This window comes from Desmodus rotundus, chromosome 4 (assembly GCF_022682495.2).
Source record: "Desmodus rotundus isolate HL8 chromosome 4, HLdesRot8A.1, whole genome shotgun sequence".
Taxonomy (NCBI): domain Eukaryota; kingdom Metazoa; phylum Chordata; class Mammalia; order Chiroptera; family Phyllostomidae; genus Desmodus; species Desmodus rotundus.
Window position 1 is genome coordinate 148,144,542 of NC_071390.1, and position 19,742 is coordinate 148,164,283.

The 19,742-nt window shown below is 43.7% G+C and overlaps 1 protein-coding gene across 11 annotated transcripts in view; it reads right to left on the minus strand.

Moving 5' to 3' along the window:
* Positions 1–610: 610 nt before the first annotated feature.
* The window catches only part of ZNF438 (zinc finger protein 438), a 170,361-nt gene continuing 151,229 nt past the window's right edge, over positions 611–19,742 (minus strand). For 10 of the 11 annotated variants that reach the window (XM_053923017.2, XM_053923024.2, XM_053923023.2 and 7 more), the window contains 2 exons: positions 4,140–5,892; positions 611–3,064 (listed from right to left, as the gene is read on the minus strand). In XM_053923017.2, the coding sequence (XP_053778992.1) occupies positions 2,446–3,064; positions 4,140–5,892 (2,372 nt within the window). In that variant the 3' untranslated portion in view covers positions 611–2,445. Of the gene's footprint in view, positions 3,065–4,139; positions 5,893–11,994; positions 14,958–19,742 lie in introns of those variants that run through there. The other variant, XM_024573619.3, reaches the window with a different exon arrangement.

Consider the following 19,742-nt stretch of genomic DNA (forward strand, 5'->3'; position numbering starts at 1 on the left):
GGAGGTGGGGTCATCACACGCACTTTACAGACCAGGGACTGGAGCTGGAGGAGGGTGACTCTCTCCAGGCCTCACGGAGTGGGCATCACAGCGCTTCCACGCCTGCCTTTGGGTCCAGCAGGCAGGTTAGGACAGCGCCAACAACACGTTTGCACCCAAGGCAGGCATATCCAGGAAGACCCACTGGCTTCATTGTTCCCAAAAGCTACTTTAGCTGAATCACTCCCTCTTTTCCTCTCATCTCTTCCCACCATTCTCACTGAAACAGTGCTACTATACTAGTAAGGGCAGAAATTCCTTATCTTAGTTGACTTTGTAACACAGGGAAGTGTTTCTAGAAGCTGAGAACTGTAACAAACGTTTTATTCTGAATGAATCCGTACACACTGGCATCCAGTGAGGCCACACTGCGGGTGTCCTTCTCTGCTGAGGACGGGGGACACTCTCCCCTCCCTCCCCCCACAGATTGATGCTCATGAGCGTGGAATCCAGCCACAGCACTCACCCATGAGCCAGTCACGCCTGCTGACTTCTGTTCTCTGCCGCGTTCCTGGCTCTCCGCTTCTTTCCAAAGACGGTCTGTGCCCTCGCGGCCTCGCCCTTGCTACGAGAATATGTGGTTAGACATTGGCTATGGGCGGGGGTCTCCAGCACTTTGGGGACTTCAGATTTCCCTTTTGCCCTCACCCGTTCACCGCTGTACACAACCCAGACCCACTCTTCTGCCGCTGGCCAACTGCTATTTCGGAAATACTGCTGAGTACCTGAGGACTGAACAGTTCAATGCGTTATTTTATAGTTTCAATTCAAACGGTATCGTAGGTAGAGCCCAGTTTTTAGTGTTTTTAAAACCAATCTTCCCAAAACAAACTAGCTAATGCACTGAATGGTAAAGCTGTTTCATGAGTAACCCAGTTCTAAAAAGATCAAGGAGTGAAGGTCTAGTATCTCTCAGAAACTGGGTGGTGTGTAATCAGTCGATAAACCACAGCAAAAATTTTCAGATATTTTCATTCCTACCCTCTTATTTTCAGATCTGTAATAATTTGCAAAAAGCCAAGGATTGAATTTTTCCTTTCGTAGCATTTGAGACAAAGCACGTCTATGAGTGTTTGCTTTTAAAATTAGACATTAAAAAGATGACTTAAGACCCATTAGCTTATCAATGAGAATGCAGTTCTTCTGTTTCAGTATCTTCCTTTAGCAGAGAAAAATGTTATGCTGATGTCCTGGCCCCGCTTCAGGCAAGGGGGCCGGCCCCCAGCACTGCGCTTTCATCTACAGGTGAGAGTTCAGTAGGATGAGTGCTCAAGCTGCGTTTCAAGAAAATATTTTTGCAGCCAGGATGGCCAGAAACTTCAAACAGCAACTTTTCTGATTTGAGGTAATTTCCCAGGAATTTAAGAGGAAATCATTTACTCTTGACTTCTAAAGAGAACCTGGGCTTGAACAGCACGGTTGTGTCTAAAATTGATCGTTTAGCAACAACCCACTGAAGTAACTTGGGAGCAGCTGAGACACCTAGACATCTGGACTGAAATGAACTATCTAGTTCTCTTTCCAGGCTGTAAAAGTCCTGGCTTGAAAATGACTTTTGAGCAAAAAAGTGAATTTTTTTATTAGCTGAAGTACTAAAAGAGTTTTTGATTACTTTGATATGAAACTCTACAGCTGTGAAACGTATATCTAATTTTCAAGGCAATGTGCATTTAAGAAAATAGAATTTTAGGCCCTGGCGGGGTAGCTCAGCTAGTTACAACGTTGTCCCTGATTTGTGGGTTCCATCCCCAGTCAGGGCACATACAAAAATCAAACAATGAATGGATAGATAAGTGGAACTACAAACTGATGTTTCTCTGTCTCTAAAAATCAATAAATAAACATTTTATAAAAACGTCAAAAAATAGTATTAAAAAATCTGAGTCCTGAAAATACGGATTTTAAATTATTTTAGATGAGAACCTTATTAAATACACTGCTCTATAGGATATTCAATTAAACAAGAGAATTTAAAAATAATAATATGGTTGAGACAATTTTGTCACCTGGAAATTTTCACTTTTGTTGACCTACTTAGACAGAAAATATTTGAATAAAAGGACACAGATACACACACTCAAGCACATGTTTTTACTGGAAACTACCTGTAGAACAGCCTAAAATCCTTTACATTTCAATCTCTAAATTCTGATCTCTTTATTCTCAAAAAAATCTAAGACATGAACAGTTAGTATATAGAATTTTAAAACAAAACTGCATAGTTAGAAAAATATGCATCATCAAGGGCATATATTTCATAAGAAAATAAAATTATGTACAAAAATCACTTCTGCTTATTATTGCTGATCCCAACTTGTTTGATTTTATGACTGAGCGCCACCATCCAACCAGAACTTGGAGGGAACGGAGGCACAAAACTCTCTCTACCCTCCCGTGGCCAGCGTTTCATTTCCCCGTTTCCCTGGGAGGCTCGATCCCCCCCTGGTGAGAGAACGCCTTCAGAATCCTCCAGAGCCTGGGAGCATCCTCACAATTGTGCCCTTGTTGCCAGTGCAGGAGGAGCTCTTCTTTCTTCCCAAGCGTCCGTGCACAGAGGATGCAGTTAAAGCCCGAGTGCGACTGGAGGGGTGCGCAGTGTGGGCTGGGACATGCAGGGCTCTGGGGGGCTTCTCCTGGCTCACAGGGTCCCGGCCTGGCTCCTTCATCTTTTGTGAGTGTTTCCATACCATTCTGACGATGAAGGCAGAGTTGCCTTTTCAATTTAGGAAATGCATGTACTTCCTCGTCGGAGGGACAGGACTTCTTCAGCAGTTTCCTTCTCTCAGGATGCTGCTTCCAGGAAGGAGCAGCATGTTGAGCCAGTTCTTCTGGAGCTGCTTGGCTCCTGGGGGGGAGCTGCTCTTGCAGCCTGCCCTGAATTTCCTCTCCATGAACATAAAGTAGATGAAACTTGATTTCGGCGAAAGACTGGGCGGTGATCTGGCAGCGGCCACATTTGATCTGCAATTTGACTTCGTCTGCCTGGTTTAGGAGGAGGTCATCTTCTGGGCTGGACTTGTTGTCCCTGAAAAGGGGAAAAATATCCAACATAAAATTGCATGGAAAAAACGGTATTGGAACTTTTCCTTTTTTAAGCTCTCAACCATCAAAGACCTAAAACACAACCATTGACAAGAAGCACGGAGCTGGTAAGTAGGCGGAGGGAGCCCAGGAAGGCCTTCAGCAGGGGCCGCAGGACCCCGACTCCTGCGTGGGGCCACATAATTCTCAAGCTACCAGGGGCATTTAGGCATCACCCCCAGGGGTGCTGACTGGTCTTTGGTTACTGCAGGAATAGGTGTTGTCAGCGAGAGTCAGGTGGAGCCCAGGGAGGCGCTCCAGGAGCACGCTGGGTTTGGTTGACAGTACCTGTCCCACACCACCCACTGTTGCCATCGCTAGCCTTGAACACCAAATACAGTTTGGACATTTTACCTAAATATCAAAATGGAGGACAGTAAAACAATGGCAAGGGCTAGAAAATCTAGTGTGGGAAATGGTTCATTTCCATGGTGCTCACGAGGATTCAGTTTAGTGAAACTCCCCGGCGGACTCATCGCTGTAGGAGAGCCCTGCCTGCCAGGGTTACGGATGGCTTCGCTTGTTTGTTCACGAGGCCAGCAAGCAGGACCTGCAAACTGGAATTGCACAGGAAAAAGCTAGTGTGGCCCAAACACCGTAGGGTCTGGTCACACTGCGGTGCCACCATGGGTCATGTGATGTTCTGGAGCAAAGGACGTTGTTTAGATATAAATTCTGTGAATTCCATTTTGGGGAAATTGTTTGTAAAGAGTACCAGGAACTATTTACAATATTTAATATTTCGCATGTCAGATACAAAAATAGTATGTTGCCTGATGGTCCCCAGCATATCTCAGGTAGGCAGCTGTGGCCTGGCTCCCAGGGGTTAGTGTCATCATAAATCATGACTGATCAGAAACCAATGAGAAACGAGATTATTCTAGACAGAAGAGGTAGCTGTCTCATAAAATCTTAGTCTGAGGATATTTTACAAAGTTATCTTTCTGCATATGAAATCTTAGCTTGTCTCCCAAATCCACACAGACCATCTTGCCACGCTTCCACTCCTCGGCACTCACCTCTGCGCAGTGGCCTCTCTGTCTCTGCTCTTCGGCACGTCCCCGGGCGGCAGTTCGCTGGGGGAGGACTCGGTGCTGATGACAACCCTGTGCACTTCCTTCAGATGGCCAAAATAGACTCTGACGTGACCGAACACTTTTGCACAAAATTCACAGCACACGAGTCTCCTCAGGCGGTTCTCACCGTGGTGAAGCTTCACGTGTGAGCTCAGGCTGCCAGAACGGACGTAAGTCTTGCGACAGATGCGACAACTGTAAGGCCGTCTGTTGGTGTGCGTGTTCATGTGGTCTTGGAGGTGCTGTTTGAACTGGAAGTGGTGGTTACAGACAGGACATCTGTGCCACGGCTTCTTAATGCCAGAGAATCCATTTCTGAATGCAGCGCTGGGCTTAGGGGAAGAAGAGCTGCTGTCTTGCTTGCAGCTGAGATATTTAGGAGTGAGAGAATTATTTAACAAAATGTCCTGTCCTGGGCCACCGGGCCTTTGGGATTGTAACGCAGCTGCAGGAGAAGCCAGGGGAGCCACCGAGGGCATGACAATGACAGGCTTGGGCATAATGCTACGATATTTTTTCATAGCCCCAGGTTTTGGGTCTCTGGATTGTTGGGGATCGTTTTTTATTCTTTTACATTTCCTCCTTTCCTCCTGAAATGACGAGATCTCATCTGGTACCTTCGGTTTTCTTCCTTTTCTCTTTGCTGCCCCACCATTCAGTTTCGCTTTGTGGCTGAGATCCAGTTTGGTGGCCGAACAGAAGGCACTTTCACAGGGACTCTGCTTCAGCACCTGTGAACCAGGCACCTTAGTGGCCATTTTGGCGGTTGCATCGAAGCCTCCTGTGACGGTGGATGTCTTACCGCAGTCGACCCTGAGCCCAGGTAAAGAAAGGTCTACAATGTTACCATCTGACTCACTGTTATAAACCCCTGTTGTTTCCATGCTAGAGTGGGGAAAGATCGGCAGTTTACCTTCGGGGATTGAGGGGACCAACTGAAGTGCACCGCCGAAGGCGGCTGGTGAAAACTTCATCGTGCCTTCTGCAAGGTCAACTGCTTCTTTATGTTTTTCACCAGCGACAACGGCAGGTTTACTGGATGTTTCTTTGCTTGCAAAGTTTTCTTTCCCTGAAAGCTTCAAGAGGCCCCGCTTGGCAGAGGGCTCCTCTGGTGTGGATGATGTCAGGGTGTCAGGACGGTTCAGCTGTCCATGGTCATTGGTCAGTGCGGCCACGCTGGGGCCGCTTGGGGCTGGGTTTAGTGATGGCACTGGCTCAGGTGGGCTGGGATGGGGTGGGGGTTCAGAATGGCCAGGGAGGGAAGGGGATGTCTGGGTTTGGGCAGGGGGTTTGCTACAGCCACTCTCAGAGGAGCTCCGAACGCAGTTCTTGGTTGATCCTTTGTTATTTCTTGGGGGTTGGTATCGAGGAATAGGCAGTTTAAGGTTTTCGGGCAGGGACAGTCTGCGTTTCTGGACTGGCTGAGCTGAGGCAATGTGCGGCAACGCCACAAGAGAAAATGTCCCCTCCGGGCCGGCAACCTGCATCAGCGCGTAATTCTGGGTGGGCACCCCCAGCGGTGTGGAGCTGACGGGAGGGCCTGGAGTCACCTGGTCAGAGAGTGATGGCGAGTGGCCCGACAGCACTCTGGAAGTTAGGACTTTGGGAACAATTTTCGGTGCGATGGTTCTAAACTGACTCTTATTCTGCAACCCTCTGCCACTCTGTATTGCTCCAGAAGGCATGACTGATTCACCTGCAATGACATTACAATGTAAAAAGTCACCTTGGTATACTTGTGCTGTTGTTGAGAGTGCACATGAAACATCTTATCATTTACTCTGCCTAGAAGGCATTCCTAGACCCGCCCCTACTCTTCTGGGCAAGTTCCTGCGTTCTTCAGCACCCAGTGTGAAGGTCAGTGCCTGCCTACCTTTCCCAAGGATTAATTATTGTTCTCCTCTAAAGTTCCATAGCTCCTATGTAAATAACATTTGCACTTCTCATAATAATTTATCTGTTTTTGTGTCTCTACTACTAAACAGAGCTTCCTGAGAGCTGGGACTCTGTTCTGCTCAACTTTACTCCACTAAGTCCGTCCTGTCTATTAACCTAACTCCCATGCATCTTTACAGGCTGGGGCCACCCCACCTCCTGTCCTGCTCTCCTGAGCTGGCCATCCCTCTGGTCTGTTCTGTACATTTTACTTATTTTCTATACATGACTTGTTGTCCTTATAAAGCTTAAGCTTTGTGAGGGTGAAGCTGATATTTAATTCATCTTGGTGTTTTCCCCTGTATCTTCAGTATGAAACAAGCGTTTCTTGTATCGCACTCGTTTTTCATTGAATCTCAGGACACACCATTTGACCCCTTGGCAGTGCGATTGGTTTTGCACAGTGGATGAATTCCGGACTGAATGCTAGCTTTGTTGCTGTTTCCCCATGTGACTTGTGAATTTCTTCTCACACCTTTCAAACTGTTTATGTGTGCTTTTGCAACTAAATCACCAGTATTAAAAAAGCTGATTTGACACCTTAAAAAATGTTGAAGAAAAACAAAAAGATAGAAAGTGATAGGTAAAGATACAGAGACAACACAAAAAATACACAAACACACAAAAAGCCCCTCCTAGGACACTTAGGAACAGCTTTAACTGACAGAATAGTACTTCATCCTGCCCCAGTTTAGTACGACTGAAGACCAATTACTACTACTCTAAGAGAACAATTCAGGAAACACGTCACTGAACTGCTTCGAAGGACGGAATCATCTGTTTTATTCCTGAGGCCTCGGGGTTGGAAGGCCCGGCTGCAGAAAAACCTCCCATTCCTAAGTGCCTCATTTTAGGCATATTTTGCTCCAACTCACGTGTGCTGGGTCCCTACACTTCCCTTGGAGTGGCTATGACAGGCCCACTTGACTATGACAGTCCCTTTTCTAAAATCTTTGGGGCACAATATATTTTGGAATTTCTACTAATTTAAAAATTAGTAAAGATTACTAATTTTTAAAAAGTCATAAGATGCACACACTAAAAGTTACATAGTACCCAACAGAGTCTGCAGAGCACCCCAAATTAAGCCTGTTACCGCTTCTGTAGCAAAATATACAAATAGGTGAGTCTTCACAAGAGTGGGACAAATGAAGATTTCTAAATAGTTTTAGTTCAGGTTTTGTCTCTGGATGAGTTTTGGTATCTAACTTTTGAGAACACTTTTCGTTTTCAGAGCTATTTAGATTTTGGAGTTACGAACAGAGGCGTGAAGAATTATTTGCTCAGGGTTACCAAGGATACAAAGATGAACAGACATTTCTGCCCTAGGTAGCTGGAATCTAGTGACAGAGACAATTAAAACATTTTTAAAAAATCAACCTTGATTTTAATGTTTTCAGCTACTGAACTGACAGTTTGTGCAGAAAGTTGATTTTTTTCCCAGTGAAAATGACACTTCTCACATGAACAAATCACAGAATAACAGGAATAAGAAATGTATACTGACCAACTTATTTTATAAAGTAATCCCTGTCTGGGGAAGAAAGAGAATGTTAAAAGCACATTCCCCATGGGGGCTCGCATTCGAACGAGAAGGGACACCACCAGTGCTACGGTCTGGAAAACTCACACACCGGTCATTAAGTAGCCTGCCTTCCTTCTAGCTTTTCTGCCACCAAGTTCATGGGTACACTGATTAGTCAATCACCTGGTGATAGTCATCTAAATGGATCTGCGACATTTGCTTCTTCTTCCTCTGTGAGTTATTTATTTTTTAGTGTTATTTTCATAGCCCTGAAAGTTAAATAAATGTGTTTCATTTTAAACCTCATCTCATCTATTGGAAGAAGTACTGAAGTTATAAATAAGTACGTTAAATTGGGATTGTGAGGTTTTGCAAAAAGATTAAAATTACTGATAGCTTTGGTAACCTAGAGACAAGGCTTATTAAAAAATTACATTAACAACAATAACAACATTCTTTGCGTCTACACAACAGATCGGGGTGAGGAAGGAAGAGAAGAGAAAACACTGGGTCATTTATATCTACTTCATACTCTTAATTGAGCACAAAATATTTACAGCAAGAAGAGTTGGAAGAAAGGCTACTTTGTCCTTAGTCATAAATCCTCTTGAAATAACATGTGACGATAATACATCAAAGCATAAGCCACATCACCTCACTTGACTGCCCCGAACCATCCAGTGGCTCTTCATCTCAGAGCCAAAGCCAAAGTCCCTGCAATGGCCAACAAGGCCTCCTGCCATCTGGCTCCTGGGGACCTAATTATTCCCTCCTCTCCAGCCACAGTGGCTTCTTTGCTGTCCCCTCACTGTGCCACACCCTCATTTCCTCAGTCCCTGCACTTGTGCTCTCTGGCGAGCTCTTCTCCGACTACCTTATTTGAAACTTACCTGTGTTCTGAACTCCCTACCCCTCCATTTCCGTTTCCAGGGCACACTGGCCCCATCCTAGGGACTGCATTATGGGCCCCATGCCCCTGACAGTGAATTCCTCGAGGGCAGGGAACTGGCTTATGTCTTCAGGGCCAAGAACAGTGTTGGCCACGTGGCAGAAATGTAATAATTATTTGTTGAATTTGTAAGTGGTAATAAAATGATTAATGGATGAAATAAAGGTTTTACAGATTGAACATAAAAAATGTTCTAAAAAATAAAAGTTACTTAAAAGCAAACTTTAACATTTCCGAATGTTGAAAATTAAAAAGAAGAAATAAGAGGATATATCTCTGGAACATTGCTTTTGTTGTTGGTTGGTTGTTTGTTTTATTTAAATTACACTTACTGCCAGAATAAGAAAATGGGTTAGTACTATGATAAAAACCTTTAAAATCAAGGGGTGGGAGAGGCCAACTGACTAACCATCTGAAGAAATGAGAGAGAACAGTAAATCATGCTGCTGGGATACAAACTAAAACAGTCAAAGAAGTAAGCAAGTTCTGAAGAAGAAACTGCATTAAAAAAATAGACAGACATAGAGGGAAAAAGCGGGGAATGAGAGTGTAGAAAGCAGAATCAACTAGAAATGGAAAAACTGAACCTCAGAGGCAGCAGATGGTAATGTCAACACAAAGAGGAGAAGAAATAACAAAGAACAGGAGATGCAGCTGGAGCAACAACCAGTGGTCAAGGTCAACTCAAAGTCTCTAAAGACTTAAGCTGGGCAGGGCCTTCCTACTTTTTATGACCAGATGTAGGAAAGAAAGCAACCTCCTGACAGGTAAGGTCTCCAGAAATGAGCCATTCCAAAGGGGGTGAGCTCATTATGATGCTTTCAAAGTTAATGTGCTTTGAGACTGATCTTCCAAAGTTTCCACATTATAATGGAAATAAAATCACACAGGAAGAGCAATGATATTCAAAAGAAAAGGAGCCAACTGCTGTCAGGTCCGGGAACAAAGGAGACCCTTCAGGGTAATCGGTGGTCCCAGCAAGGGAGAGCACTGACCAGTGAGCCACCTGGGCAACTTGAAAGGACAGAATCCTAGGTGACAGATATGGAGCCTTTCAAACACAGTTAGTTCTCCTCAAGTTCCCTGCAATTTAGAGAGGTGGATACAAGGTTAGACAAGTTTATCAGTTGGCTTCATGATCAATTATCATAAGCTAACCACAAGAAATCTGTGGGGTAAAAAGATAAGGGCTTACTGGGTAAATTTAACTCATGCAGGTTTACCTGGATCTGTCAGAAGTACGTACAAGGGTGAGGGTCTTCCTGAACGTGTGTTGAGTCTCATTTCCCAGAATCAATAAGGAATAAGTGATAGGGAATGAAACTGATGCATTAGAAGGAATGCAAGATAGGAGAAGAGGGCAAGGCCACAGAAATAGAAGTAAAACGAAACCAAACCGTAGGAATTAGTTACATGTCTAGCAACAGGGTATTAATAGAATAATCATCCAACCATACAATGTAATACTATGCAGCAGTAAAAAAGTAAATGAGTTAGACTGATATGAGCTACACTCCAGGATATGAGATTTACAGTATGCTGCCACTTGGATTTTAAAAAGACTGTGAGACATGCACACACAAAAATACATTCCTGTATATGCATAGGGTATTTCTGAAAAGAAACAAAAAAAACTAGTATTAGGTGGCCTTTGGGGTGAGGACGCTGGGGGAACTAAGAGGTCAGGATGAGACAGGTACTTATTTTGCACTGAATACTTTTTGTGCCTGGCATACAAGAGGTGCTCATAAATATCTGTTGAATGTAAGAAAGGAGAATGAGTTTCCCCATCTGAATCTATTTTTAGAAAGGGTATCTTTTAGGACAGCGATTTTCAACTGGTGAGCCGCAAACATCTGTAAAACCCGCAGTACCTGACTGTTTAGTCAGGGGCACTGACCTCTTTTCCCTTAGATTGTCAAATTAAAAAATGACAACAGCCAATACAACAATGGCCATCTGGTGTGAATGAATCATAATTATACCTATATATTTTTGTCAGATTGGCAAAAAATATGTATTTTTTTGGTGTGCCACAGCATTTAAGCAGTTAGTTAATGTGTGCCATGGGGTGAGAAAGGTTGGAGAGCCGTTTCAGGGTGTTCAGGGTGGGTAAGCGTGCGGGTGGGAATAAACGGCTAGGTCTAGGTTGCGCACACACAGTGTCTCACGTTTGCTATTTGCCTTGCGTACACTCAACCACAGGAATTGCTAGTGATCACGGAGCTGATCTAACGATCTGACGAGCAGTGCATAGCCACCCCCAAAAGTCAGGCACCGCGGGGGTCAGAGCTCACTACCTCCCCAGGACAACTGGAGTCCAGAGAAGTGTTCCCCCAGACACTTGGCTCTTCAGCACAGAACAAGGCAATCTGCAATAAAGGTCAGTTATGCTACAGTAACTGCAGGCTCTTTTTTCTTTTTAAAGTAGTTTGAATAGGAGTTCTCAGAGAAGTTGGAAGTGCCAATTAAGTTTTTAAAACTCTAAAACAGTGAGATTGTATGATTATAGGAAGTATTTCTTAGCAATGTAGCTACAAGAGTGGTTTACTCCACCACACGCTTACAAGGCCTTTCACAGATGATGACCAAAAACCTCTCACCTGTCACCTACTAAATTACAGACGCTGTAGACCTGCGCACTAAATAATGAGAGGTAGAAATTTCCACTGACATTCATAATTTCTGGAGATCCTGCAAAATTACCCATAACACAGTTTAAGAGACTCACAGGACGCTCAGGCTGTAAACATGGACTTTTATTAACTGAAAACATAAAAGGCTGACTCAGTAAACTTAATTTTGCAAAATTATACAATGTGAATACTTAACATCAGGATTTTACTTGTGGGCTGTTTTTAATACGTTAAGCATATGAAAAATAACTATTTTGAAAAGTGGCCTTTACAGAAACTGATCTAACTGTGGATTAAAGGGAAACGAATAGATATTGAGTCCTTACTATGATCCAGACTCTGTGCTAGGTCTTTGAGTGAACCCTCACCTAAACCCTGCACATAAATATTATTGTTCCCCTTTTATAGATTAAGAAAAACAAGTCTTGAGGAAGTTAAATAATGTGCCAAAGTCCACACAACCCAGATCTGTCCCTTTCCAACTTGAAGCAATGACTTTCCTCTCCATTCTCTCCTCAAAAGGAGGAAAATTATATACAAGTTGTCCTAATTCACTCTAAAATATAACATTATCTCTAAATGTTTAGGGGAAAAAAAAGAAATTTTGAAATAAAAATGGCTTGTCTGATCTCCCACCTTCAATTACCTTTAAATGATTCTTTCCAAAATGCCTACTTATTAGAAAGAACTCATGGAAAATTAGTAATCATTTGAAGCTAAAAGCAGATTTTTAAAGTTGAACTTGCCACTTACTCTCCATAGGACTCTGACAAATCCAGTAAGGTTGCCAGCTATTTGTTTGGAAAAAGTGCTCTGTGTGTCTTCCTCCTTTTCCTCCATTACCTCCAAAGAATTTGCTCTGATGGAGCTGGGCTGCGTGTCAGAGGCAGCAGGGGGAAGAGTGAGGGCTCAGCGGCACGAAGTGCCCACATCTGCGCCGGCTTGACCATCTGCTTCACAACACATCTGGCACAGATAATGTTACAGAGCGGTTCTTGGGGCAGGCAGCAGCTGCAACGGCTCACTTCCTGATTTCCAAGGGCAGAACCAAAGCCTCCTTTGTTCCTTCTGAACAAAGTTGTTCCTGCTTGTGCCTTTGTCGGTATGGGCACAACTCCATGATCCCGTGCACTGGGGCCACAGGCCTACGCTCCACTTGGAGTAGGAGCAGGGACAGAAAGAGAGGCGTGTTCCTGCTCTTGAAACAGGCTCCAGGGATCCAAGAGCAAAACGAAAGTGCTGCCAAGTCTTAGCCACGTCAAGAGCCGAAACTGTTAGGTGTTGTTTAGGTTTTAACTTTATTAAACTAAAAAAACCCATTTTCAATTTTATTGGTTGGCTTCCTTTTTCCCCCCTCCCACTTGGCTTTCAAATAATAAATTCCAGTTGGGGCTCAAACTGTTTCCCAGGATGGTCTTTGGTTAAAACAAATAGGGCAAAACCCCAGAGACATCTGAGATAAAAGAATTGCCTCATAACACAGGGGAGCTCAACTTAATTTTGTTGAAAACCCTATAAACACATTTAGCTATTGCCTTCCCTCTCCCCAAGGCACTGCCCGGGCTCTGCCGCAACACAGTCAACAGGAGTTGATTGAGCGTTGACTGTGGAGCGTGTGCTGTTAAACGTGCTGGCAGAGGCACAGTGCTCTTTTGTTTCCGGGGACACAGGATGCCAAATGCCATTTCTAACCCATGTATCTGCAGCACTAAGAACTCCTAGAGACATTATGTCCAGGACCCACATTTCAGTAAATGTGACACCATACAAAAGAAACAAGCACATTCCCAAATAGATGTCTTATATACCAAGCCTAGTTTTCTCCATTCTCCTTGGCACATGCCCGGCTCTGCTGACCTATGCTCTTACCTGATTCCCTCTCCTTTGCTTCTGTAACAAGACTGGTGATATCCAGACACTTACTCAGGACAGGCCTTTGAGAACTGCCTTGCCACACATTGAGTCCACAGCCTGGCTTAGCAAGACAAAGAATTCTTTTTCTGAGCATCGGACCTTATTTATTTCCTAGCACTTACCAATACCGTTTCTTAAACATTATTCCAATGATAAGGCATACTTTATATCAGGTCCTGTGCATACTTTACATGCATTAGCATTTCATCTCCACAGTAACCTGAATTGGGAATTATTGTTATATGTGCATTTTATAAAGATTTCAAAGCTGTTAAGTAACAGGCTGGACCTCAAGCCTTAGCCCATTTTTGACCCTAAGGGCTCTTTCCACCTCGACATGAAGACTGTAAGCTATTATGCATGGTTATGGCCACTACCATCATCTCTAGTGGAAAGATCATGGGTTTTGGGTTCAGAGAGAGGTGCTTTCAACTCCTGGTTCTGTCCTGTGGCTTGTGAAAGTCACTCACTGAGCCTCACTATTCTCACTTATGAAGTGGGCATACTAATGGTTTCTGGCTACAAAGGTCTATCAGGATTAAATGAAGAAGTCCCATGAAAGTGCCAGAATAGTGCCTACCACATGTTAGATGCTCAGTAGACGTTAGTTTTCCACTTCCTCTTGCCAAAACGTATGAGGTTCCTGACATTTATTTTTGATGGAACCTCCCCCTCCCGCCCCCAAATCTTGAATGCTAATCCTATGGAAATAGTACTGAATCCTTAAGCTAGTGTTTCTTTTTTGAGAGATGAAGGAAAGAAAGAGGGAAGAAATGGCTGTTACTTGTCAATAATGTTCCCAGTAAATCTGTAAAGCATTTTTTCTTTCCTGCCTCTCTCCTGCCGCCTACTGTGGCAGCTCAACCTTCCGGACACCTGCTCCATCCTATCAGGCTCCCTTATTCTCTGCCTCTAGTTTTTACATCCCAGTTGACAAAGCGATAATCAGATGGACAATCGTAGTGAGCAGGAATTAACATACATGCATTTTAAGGAGCTGTTTTATGGGGACAATCCTCCCTGCTTTTGTTTATATTCAATGTTGATGTTGCTCTCAAACCTGCTGGGAAGAAAGCCTTCCCAGCAGACTGTTCATGGGGTGGGGACAAGCCCAGGGCCCACTAGCCCTGTGAGGGACGGGGTCTAGGGTGGGCCTGGGGACAACTGTCCAGAGGCCTGAGAGCAGCGCCATGAGGTGTCCCAGTGCAGCAGTGAGACATGCAGACTCTCACCGAGGGTGGGGGCAGGGGATTCTGAATTCTGAAAGCGCATTCTGGTAGATCTCAGCATTTTGCTGAGGAAATCAAGAAATTGTTTAAGGTAATTAAATTAACTGTATAATTCATGTGCCAAATGAAAACATTTAAAGAGCTTTAACATTTATAATACATTTTAATAATCCTCAATTTCAATGGATTTCCCCTTCATTTTAATTAAGCCCCCTCTTTATCAGTCCTCATTTCTGGGGAGAACTGCTTTGATTTCCGGTGTTTCTGATGAAAAAACAGTTGAAAACTATATGGACTATTTTTATGTTTAATACATTTAGAAAGATAAAGTTGTTTAGCTTTTTGGCCAAAAAGATTGTTACATGGACAAGATTTTATTATTACAAAATAGTCATTTTGCATCTTCACGCAAATCTATAAATGACTGAGTAGCACAACCCCATCCTACAATGATTTTTTGTTAATATTACTATAATTGTTACTATACGGTTGAGTCATACAGTTGAGGTTTAGAAGGCTTTGATAACTGAACTTCATCAAGGTAAAAACAGTAAATCACTTCATTTCACGTTCTAGCATCCATAACAAATACCTGTGCGCACTCTCTCTAGATTCTGATGTTTGCTGAGTCAGCTGCTTCTCAGCAAGATTGGTGGGCATCGAAACATCTCCTGCAAACGAGCTTTAGTAAGCTGCACGAATGTCTCATAACAAATCTTCCATCAACAAATTAAAAACAGGCGTCCTCGCTCTGGCTGGTGTGGCTCAGTGGATTGAGCAGTGGCCTGAGAACCAAAAGGTCATACGTTTGACTCCCAATCAGGGCACATGCCTGGGTTGTGGGCCGGGTCCCCAATTGGGGGCACATGAGAGGCAACCACACATTGATGTTTCTCTCCCTCTCTTTCTCCCTCCCTTTCACTGAAAATAAGTAAATAAAATCATAAAATAAAGAAAGTTGGAAAAAAAAGAAAAACCTCTTTAAATTTAAATAAAAACGGACCTCCTCTTTTTGAAATCTTCCAACCATTTCAGTATCAGTTGGAAGAGTTAAATATCTGGGATGACTAATAAGATGACGGCTGGTGAAGAAAACCTTTTCCTGGGTGGGGTAAAGGGAGACTCGGTTTTCCACGTCAATTCTGATGTGCAGTCACGTGGACTAACTCAATGACGATACATGCCACAGGCTGAAGGCTCTTGCCTTTGGTTGAAATACCACAATTACCAACTGAAGTGGTAAAAGAACACAATGTTTCAACAGCAGTATAGTTGAAAGCAAGGGACTGGAATCAAAAAGACATTCTTATTTTTACACTATAATTTCAAAAATGAATTTAGTTTATATGCAAAGATTGGCATTTTTAAGGAGGGTGCAAACGGCACTTTAAAAATTGAAGTACTTGTTCCTCCCCTTTATAGTATAGTTTTATAGATGTTTTATCTGCAGTTCTGATTTATCTTCAACTCACAGTGATTTATAACTTTTTTTTTTGCTGCAAGTTTTTCTATGCTTCAACTTTAATGCCAAATAGTTCACGATTTATAAGTACCAATGCATAGGACCATGTATATTCCTTCATGGCTATACGTATTCCCTAAAACTCCTACTTTGTAAGTTTGTTTTTTTTTTTTGACTGTTACTTATTTCTTTAATCAAGGCACACTTTACCTTAACATAGAGAGACCACCTACAATACTGAGACTTTGAAGAAAGTGAAGAAAAAGCAAATGAAGCCCCGGGCACTGGCTGGTACTGAGACACCGGGATTTGCAGCAGTTACCCGTGGGGAGCTGAGGAGATTGGCTGTGTAAGAGTGAAGAGCATAACAGACTCCGAGGTATAGCTAATGTAGTCAGATGCTGACATGAGCTACTACAAAGAGCAAGGTCATCAGAGTTTAAAAGCTGTGGACTGCTTAGGAATCCTTTTCTTTTGAATTCTGCCCAGCTTCTCCTCCGGTATCTTTATTGTTCTTTGGATGACATCTACAGAACCTGGTTGAAGGAAATGTTTACTCTCATCTACAGGTCAGGAATATGTAAGAGTTCACTCTCCATTTTCTCTGAGGTGGAGGGATTATGCAATTCACCTGTGCTTTCTTTTCTTTGAGGCTCTTCATGTTAGGATGTGTGTGTACATAGGCAGGTAATTCCTGGTTCTGGGGCGGGCTTCAAGGCTGACCATCCACGAACACTCCCAGCCAGCATACCGTGGGTTCACCCCGCTGCCGTCTTCCTGCAGTACCTACCCCCACGGGCTCCCCCAGCTCCCCACTCACACTGCTGGCTACCCAGTGCGGGAGAAATCCAACCACCGTGAACACTGGATAACAATGCAAATTTAAGGTTTCCAGTCTCCAGCTGCAGACCTATTCCATCATCTGTTTCTTATCTCTGCAGACTCCCGTCAGGTCTCTCAGGGGCTAGCCCAGGGCTCTCCCTCCTCCACCTTTCCCCCATGGCCCTCTTCTCTCTTGCTAATGATTTTGGGCACTAACCTTGCAATGGACTGAATGCCTGTGTTCCCCTCAAATTCACAGGTTGAACCCTAACCACCCAGTGTGGTGGCATCAGGAGAAGGAGCCTTTGGAAGGTCATGAGAATGGAGCCTCATGAATGGGATCAGTGCCCTCATAAAAGGGACCCCAGCGAGCTCTCCCACCCTCTTCCTGCCACGTGAGGACAGAAGGAGAAGATGGCAGTCTGCAACCCAGAAGAGGGCTCTCACCAGAACCCCACCATGGTGGCACCCTGCTCTTGGGCTCTCAGCCTCCAAGCCTGTGAGAAGTAGATTTTTGTTGTTTGTGAGTCAGTCCATGGTGCTTTGGTATAGCAGCCTGAGGGGTCTAAGACCTCATGGAGAAAAGACAGGTCATCCAATAGGAATTCATTCACCATCCCTTCTTTCTGCTTCTAAACCCTCTTCTTCAATTACACAACACAAATTAATTTACCCTTTCAGGGGTGCAGGGAGAGAAAGGAGAAGCGCACTCTTAAACATACAATGCATCCACCTCAAGTCTTGAAACATTAAAATGTGGAAAAAATGTTCATCTCAGAATAAGAAAATGGAGCATTTCCAACCCTGTTCTGCACCCCATGCTTCCCTCCAGGCCCCTCGTGCTGCCTTGGGGACCCCACTCCAGTGGAGAGCCCGACCGGTTAGGGAGGCCCTCCCTGACCATCCTATCCCAAGGCAGTGGCTCTGCCCCTTGCCATCACTTGTTTCTTTCTCTGCTTCGTCCTTCACAGCACTTCCCTTTGTAACGAGATTATATTAACCGGCCTTCCTCCCACTAGAATGTCAGCTCCAAGAACGCAAGGGCTTGTTTGTTCTCCGCCAGGACCTCCGTCCCTAGAGCAGTGCCTGCTACATGGCAGTCCCACAGGATGTCAGTTACTGAACCAGTGAACTATTAACCTTCAGCAGTGCTGTCTTGCTTTTTCCCTTGTTGTTGCTGAACACACACCCACACAAATAAAAAACAAAACTGGACTCTGTTTCCTCTTCAAGCTACTGCCCTACCCCCTTTCTTTTCTTCAAGAGCAAAGTACCTTACCGCAGGTGGTGGGTATGTTTCCCGTCTCCACGCACCAACTTCTGTTCTTTCCTAAACCCCCTAAGCCCTAGAGTTCTGGTACGAAACATTCAAATGTCCTTCTGTCAGGAGTCAGACTGGGTGCTTAATTTATTACCTCACTTAATCCTCCACCAGCTCTTGATATTAATGTTTTCAGTCCACAGATGCAGAAACTGAAAGTTTTTTTGCAAGGGCACAGAGCTGGTAAGTGACAGTTGGATTTGAATCCAGGTCCATTTCAACACACTGACCTTTCTAAGGTGTTCTGCAGTTTATCTGTTTATGCGAGTCTCCTCCACAGGGTGGTATGTGCCACATAACCATATCCATGTTGATAAAATAGAGATTGTATTGACTAACCTTTTCCAATCACAGTATAACTGTTAGGAGGGACAGCGAGCTGGTTTTTCTAACAGGGATGTACAGCACAGTTGCCAGAGAGGAAGGTAACGACATTTACAGAGTGACTCCCTTCCCAGTGCCCAAGGTGTCACACCAGGCTGCTTCTGCGGGTGGCTTCTTTTTCACAGAGATCCCGGTGGCTTTTTCAAAGCAACAGTTAACAATAAATTTAACGATACTTTTAAGTACCGACAGTTTTTATGAGAAAAATGAAAAAAATCATTACTAAGTCTTTTACAATTTTAGAAATAATATACATTTCCTAGATATTTTCTAAATCGATACTACCTGCCTTTAAAACTGAGGTCACTGAAGAACATTGGGCGTGAATGAAAAAGTCTAAAAATGCAGAAAGAAATTCTAAATTCCTCATGTGCCTGTTCAGTAAATTTGATAAAACATTAGTGCTGTGGTCTATGGTTTGGATCTGGGCAATTTTCCGTTTTTAGAAGGGCTCCTCGGGGAAAACAAGACAAATTGCTTTACTTATAAGAAAGAGAACAGAGGTGGCCTTGGTTCTTCCATCTACTATGCAGGAGTCCGAGCAAGACAATATCCTTTTTGGCTTTAGTTTCTCCCTTTAAAGAGAGAGGATTACACGGGATCGGTGTTTCTCAAAGGGTGGTTTGCAAACCCTGTGCAGGGTCCCAGCAATCCCTTCTCACACCAATACTGAGGTGTCACTTCCTTTTCCACTATGTTGGCCTTTGCAGTGTCGCACTGGCGGGCAAAAGGGAGAGCTGGGTAACACTGCTATGGTGCCTTAGCATGAACTGAGGCAGGGACAGCAAACTGTTCACATTCTCTCCCACACGCTCTCTCAGTGGAGCAACAAAAAGGCGGTACAGCATTTCATAAACCCTGATCCTGATGCGCCTTTTTAAAGTTCTGAGTGCTGAAACAGGCTTCACAGGTGAATTTTACCAACATTCAGAGAAAAACTAACACCTATCCTTCTCAAACTATTCCCAAAAATTCAAGAGGAGGGAAGACTTCCAAGTTCATTTGATGAGGCCAGCATTATCCTAAATCCAAAACCAGATAAGCAAACTACAAAGACAGAAAATTTTAAGTGAATATCCCTGATGAATGTAAATGCTAAAATCCTCAACATAATATTAGCAAACCGAATACGGCATAACATTAAAAAGATCATACATCATGATCGAGTGGGATTTTTTCCAGGAATGCAAGGTTGGTACAGTATCTGCAGATCAATAAACAAGATACACCACATAAACAAAATGAAGGATAAAAACCACACGATGATAGCAATAATGCAGAAAAAGCATTTGGTAAAATCTACCACCAATTTACAATAAAAACTCTTGGCAAAGTGGGAAGAGAGGGAACATACCTTAATGTAATAAAG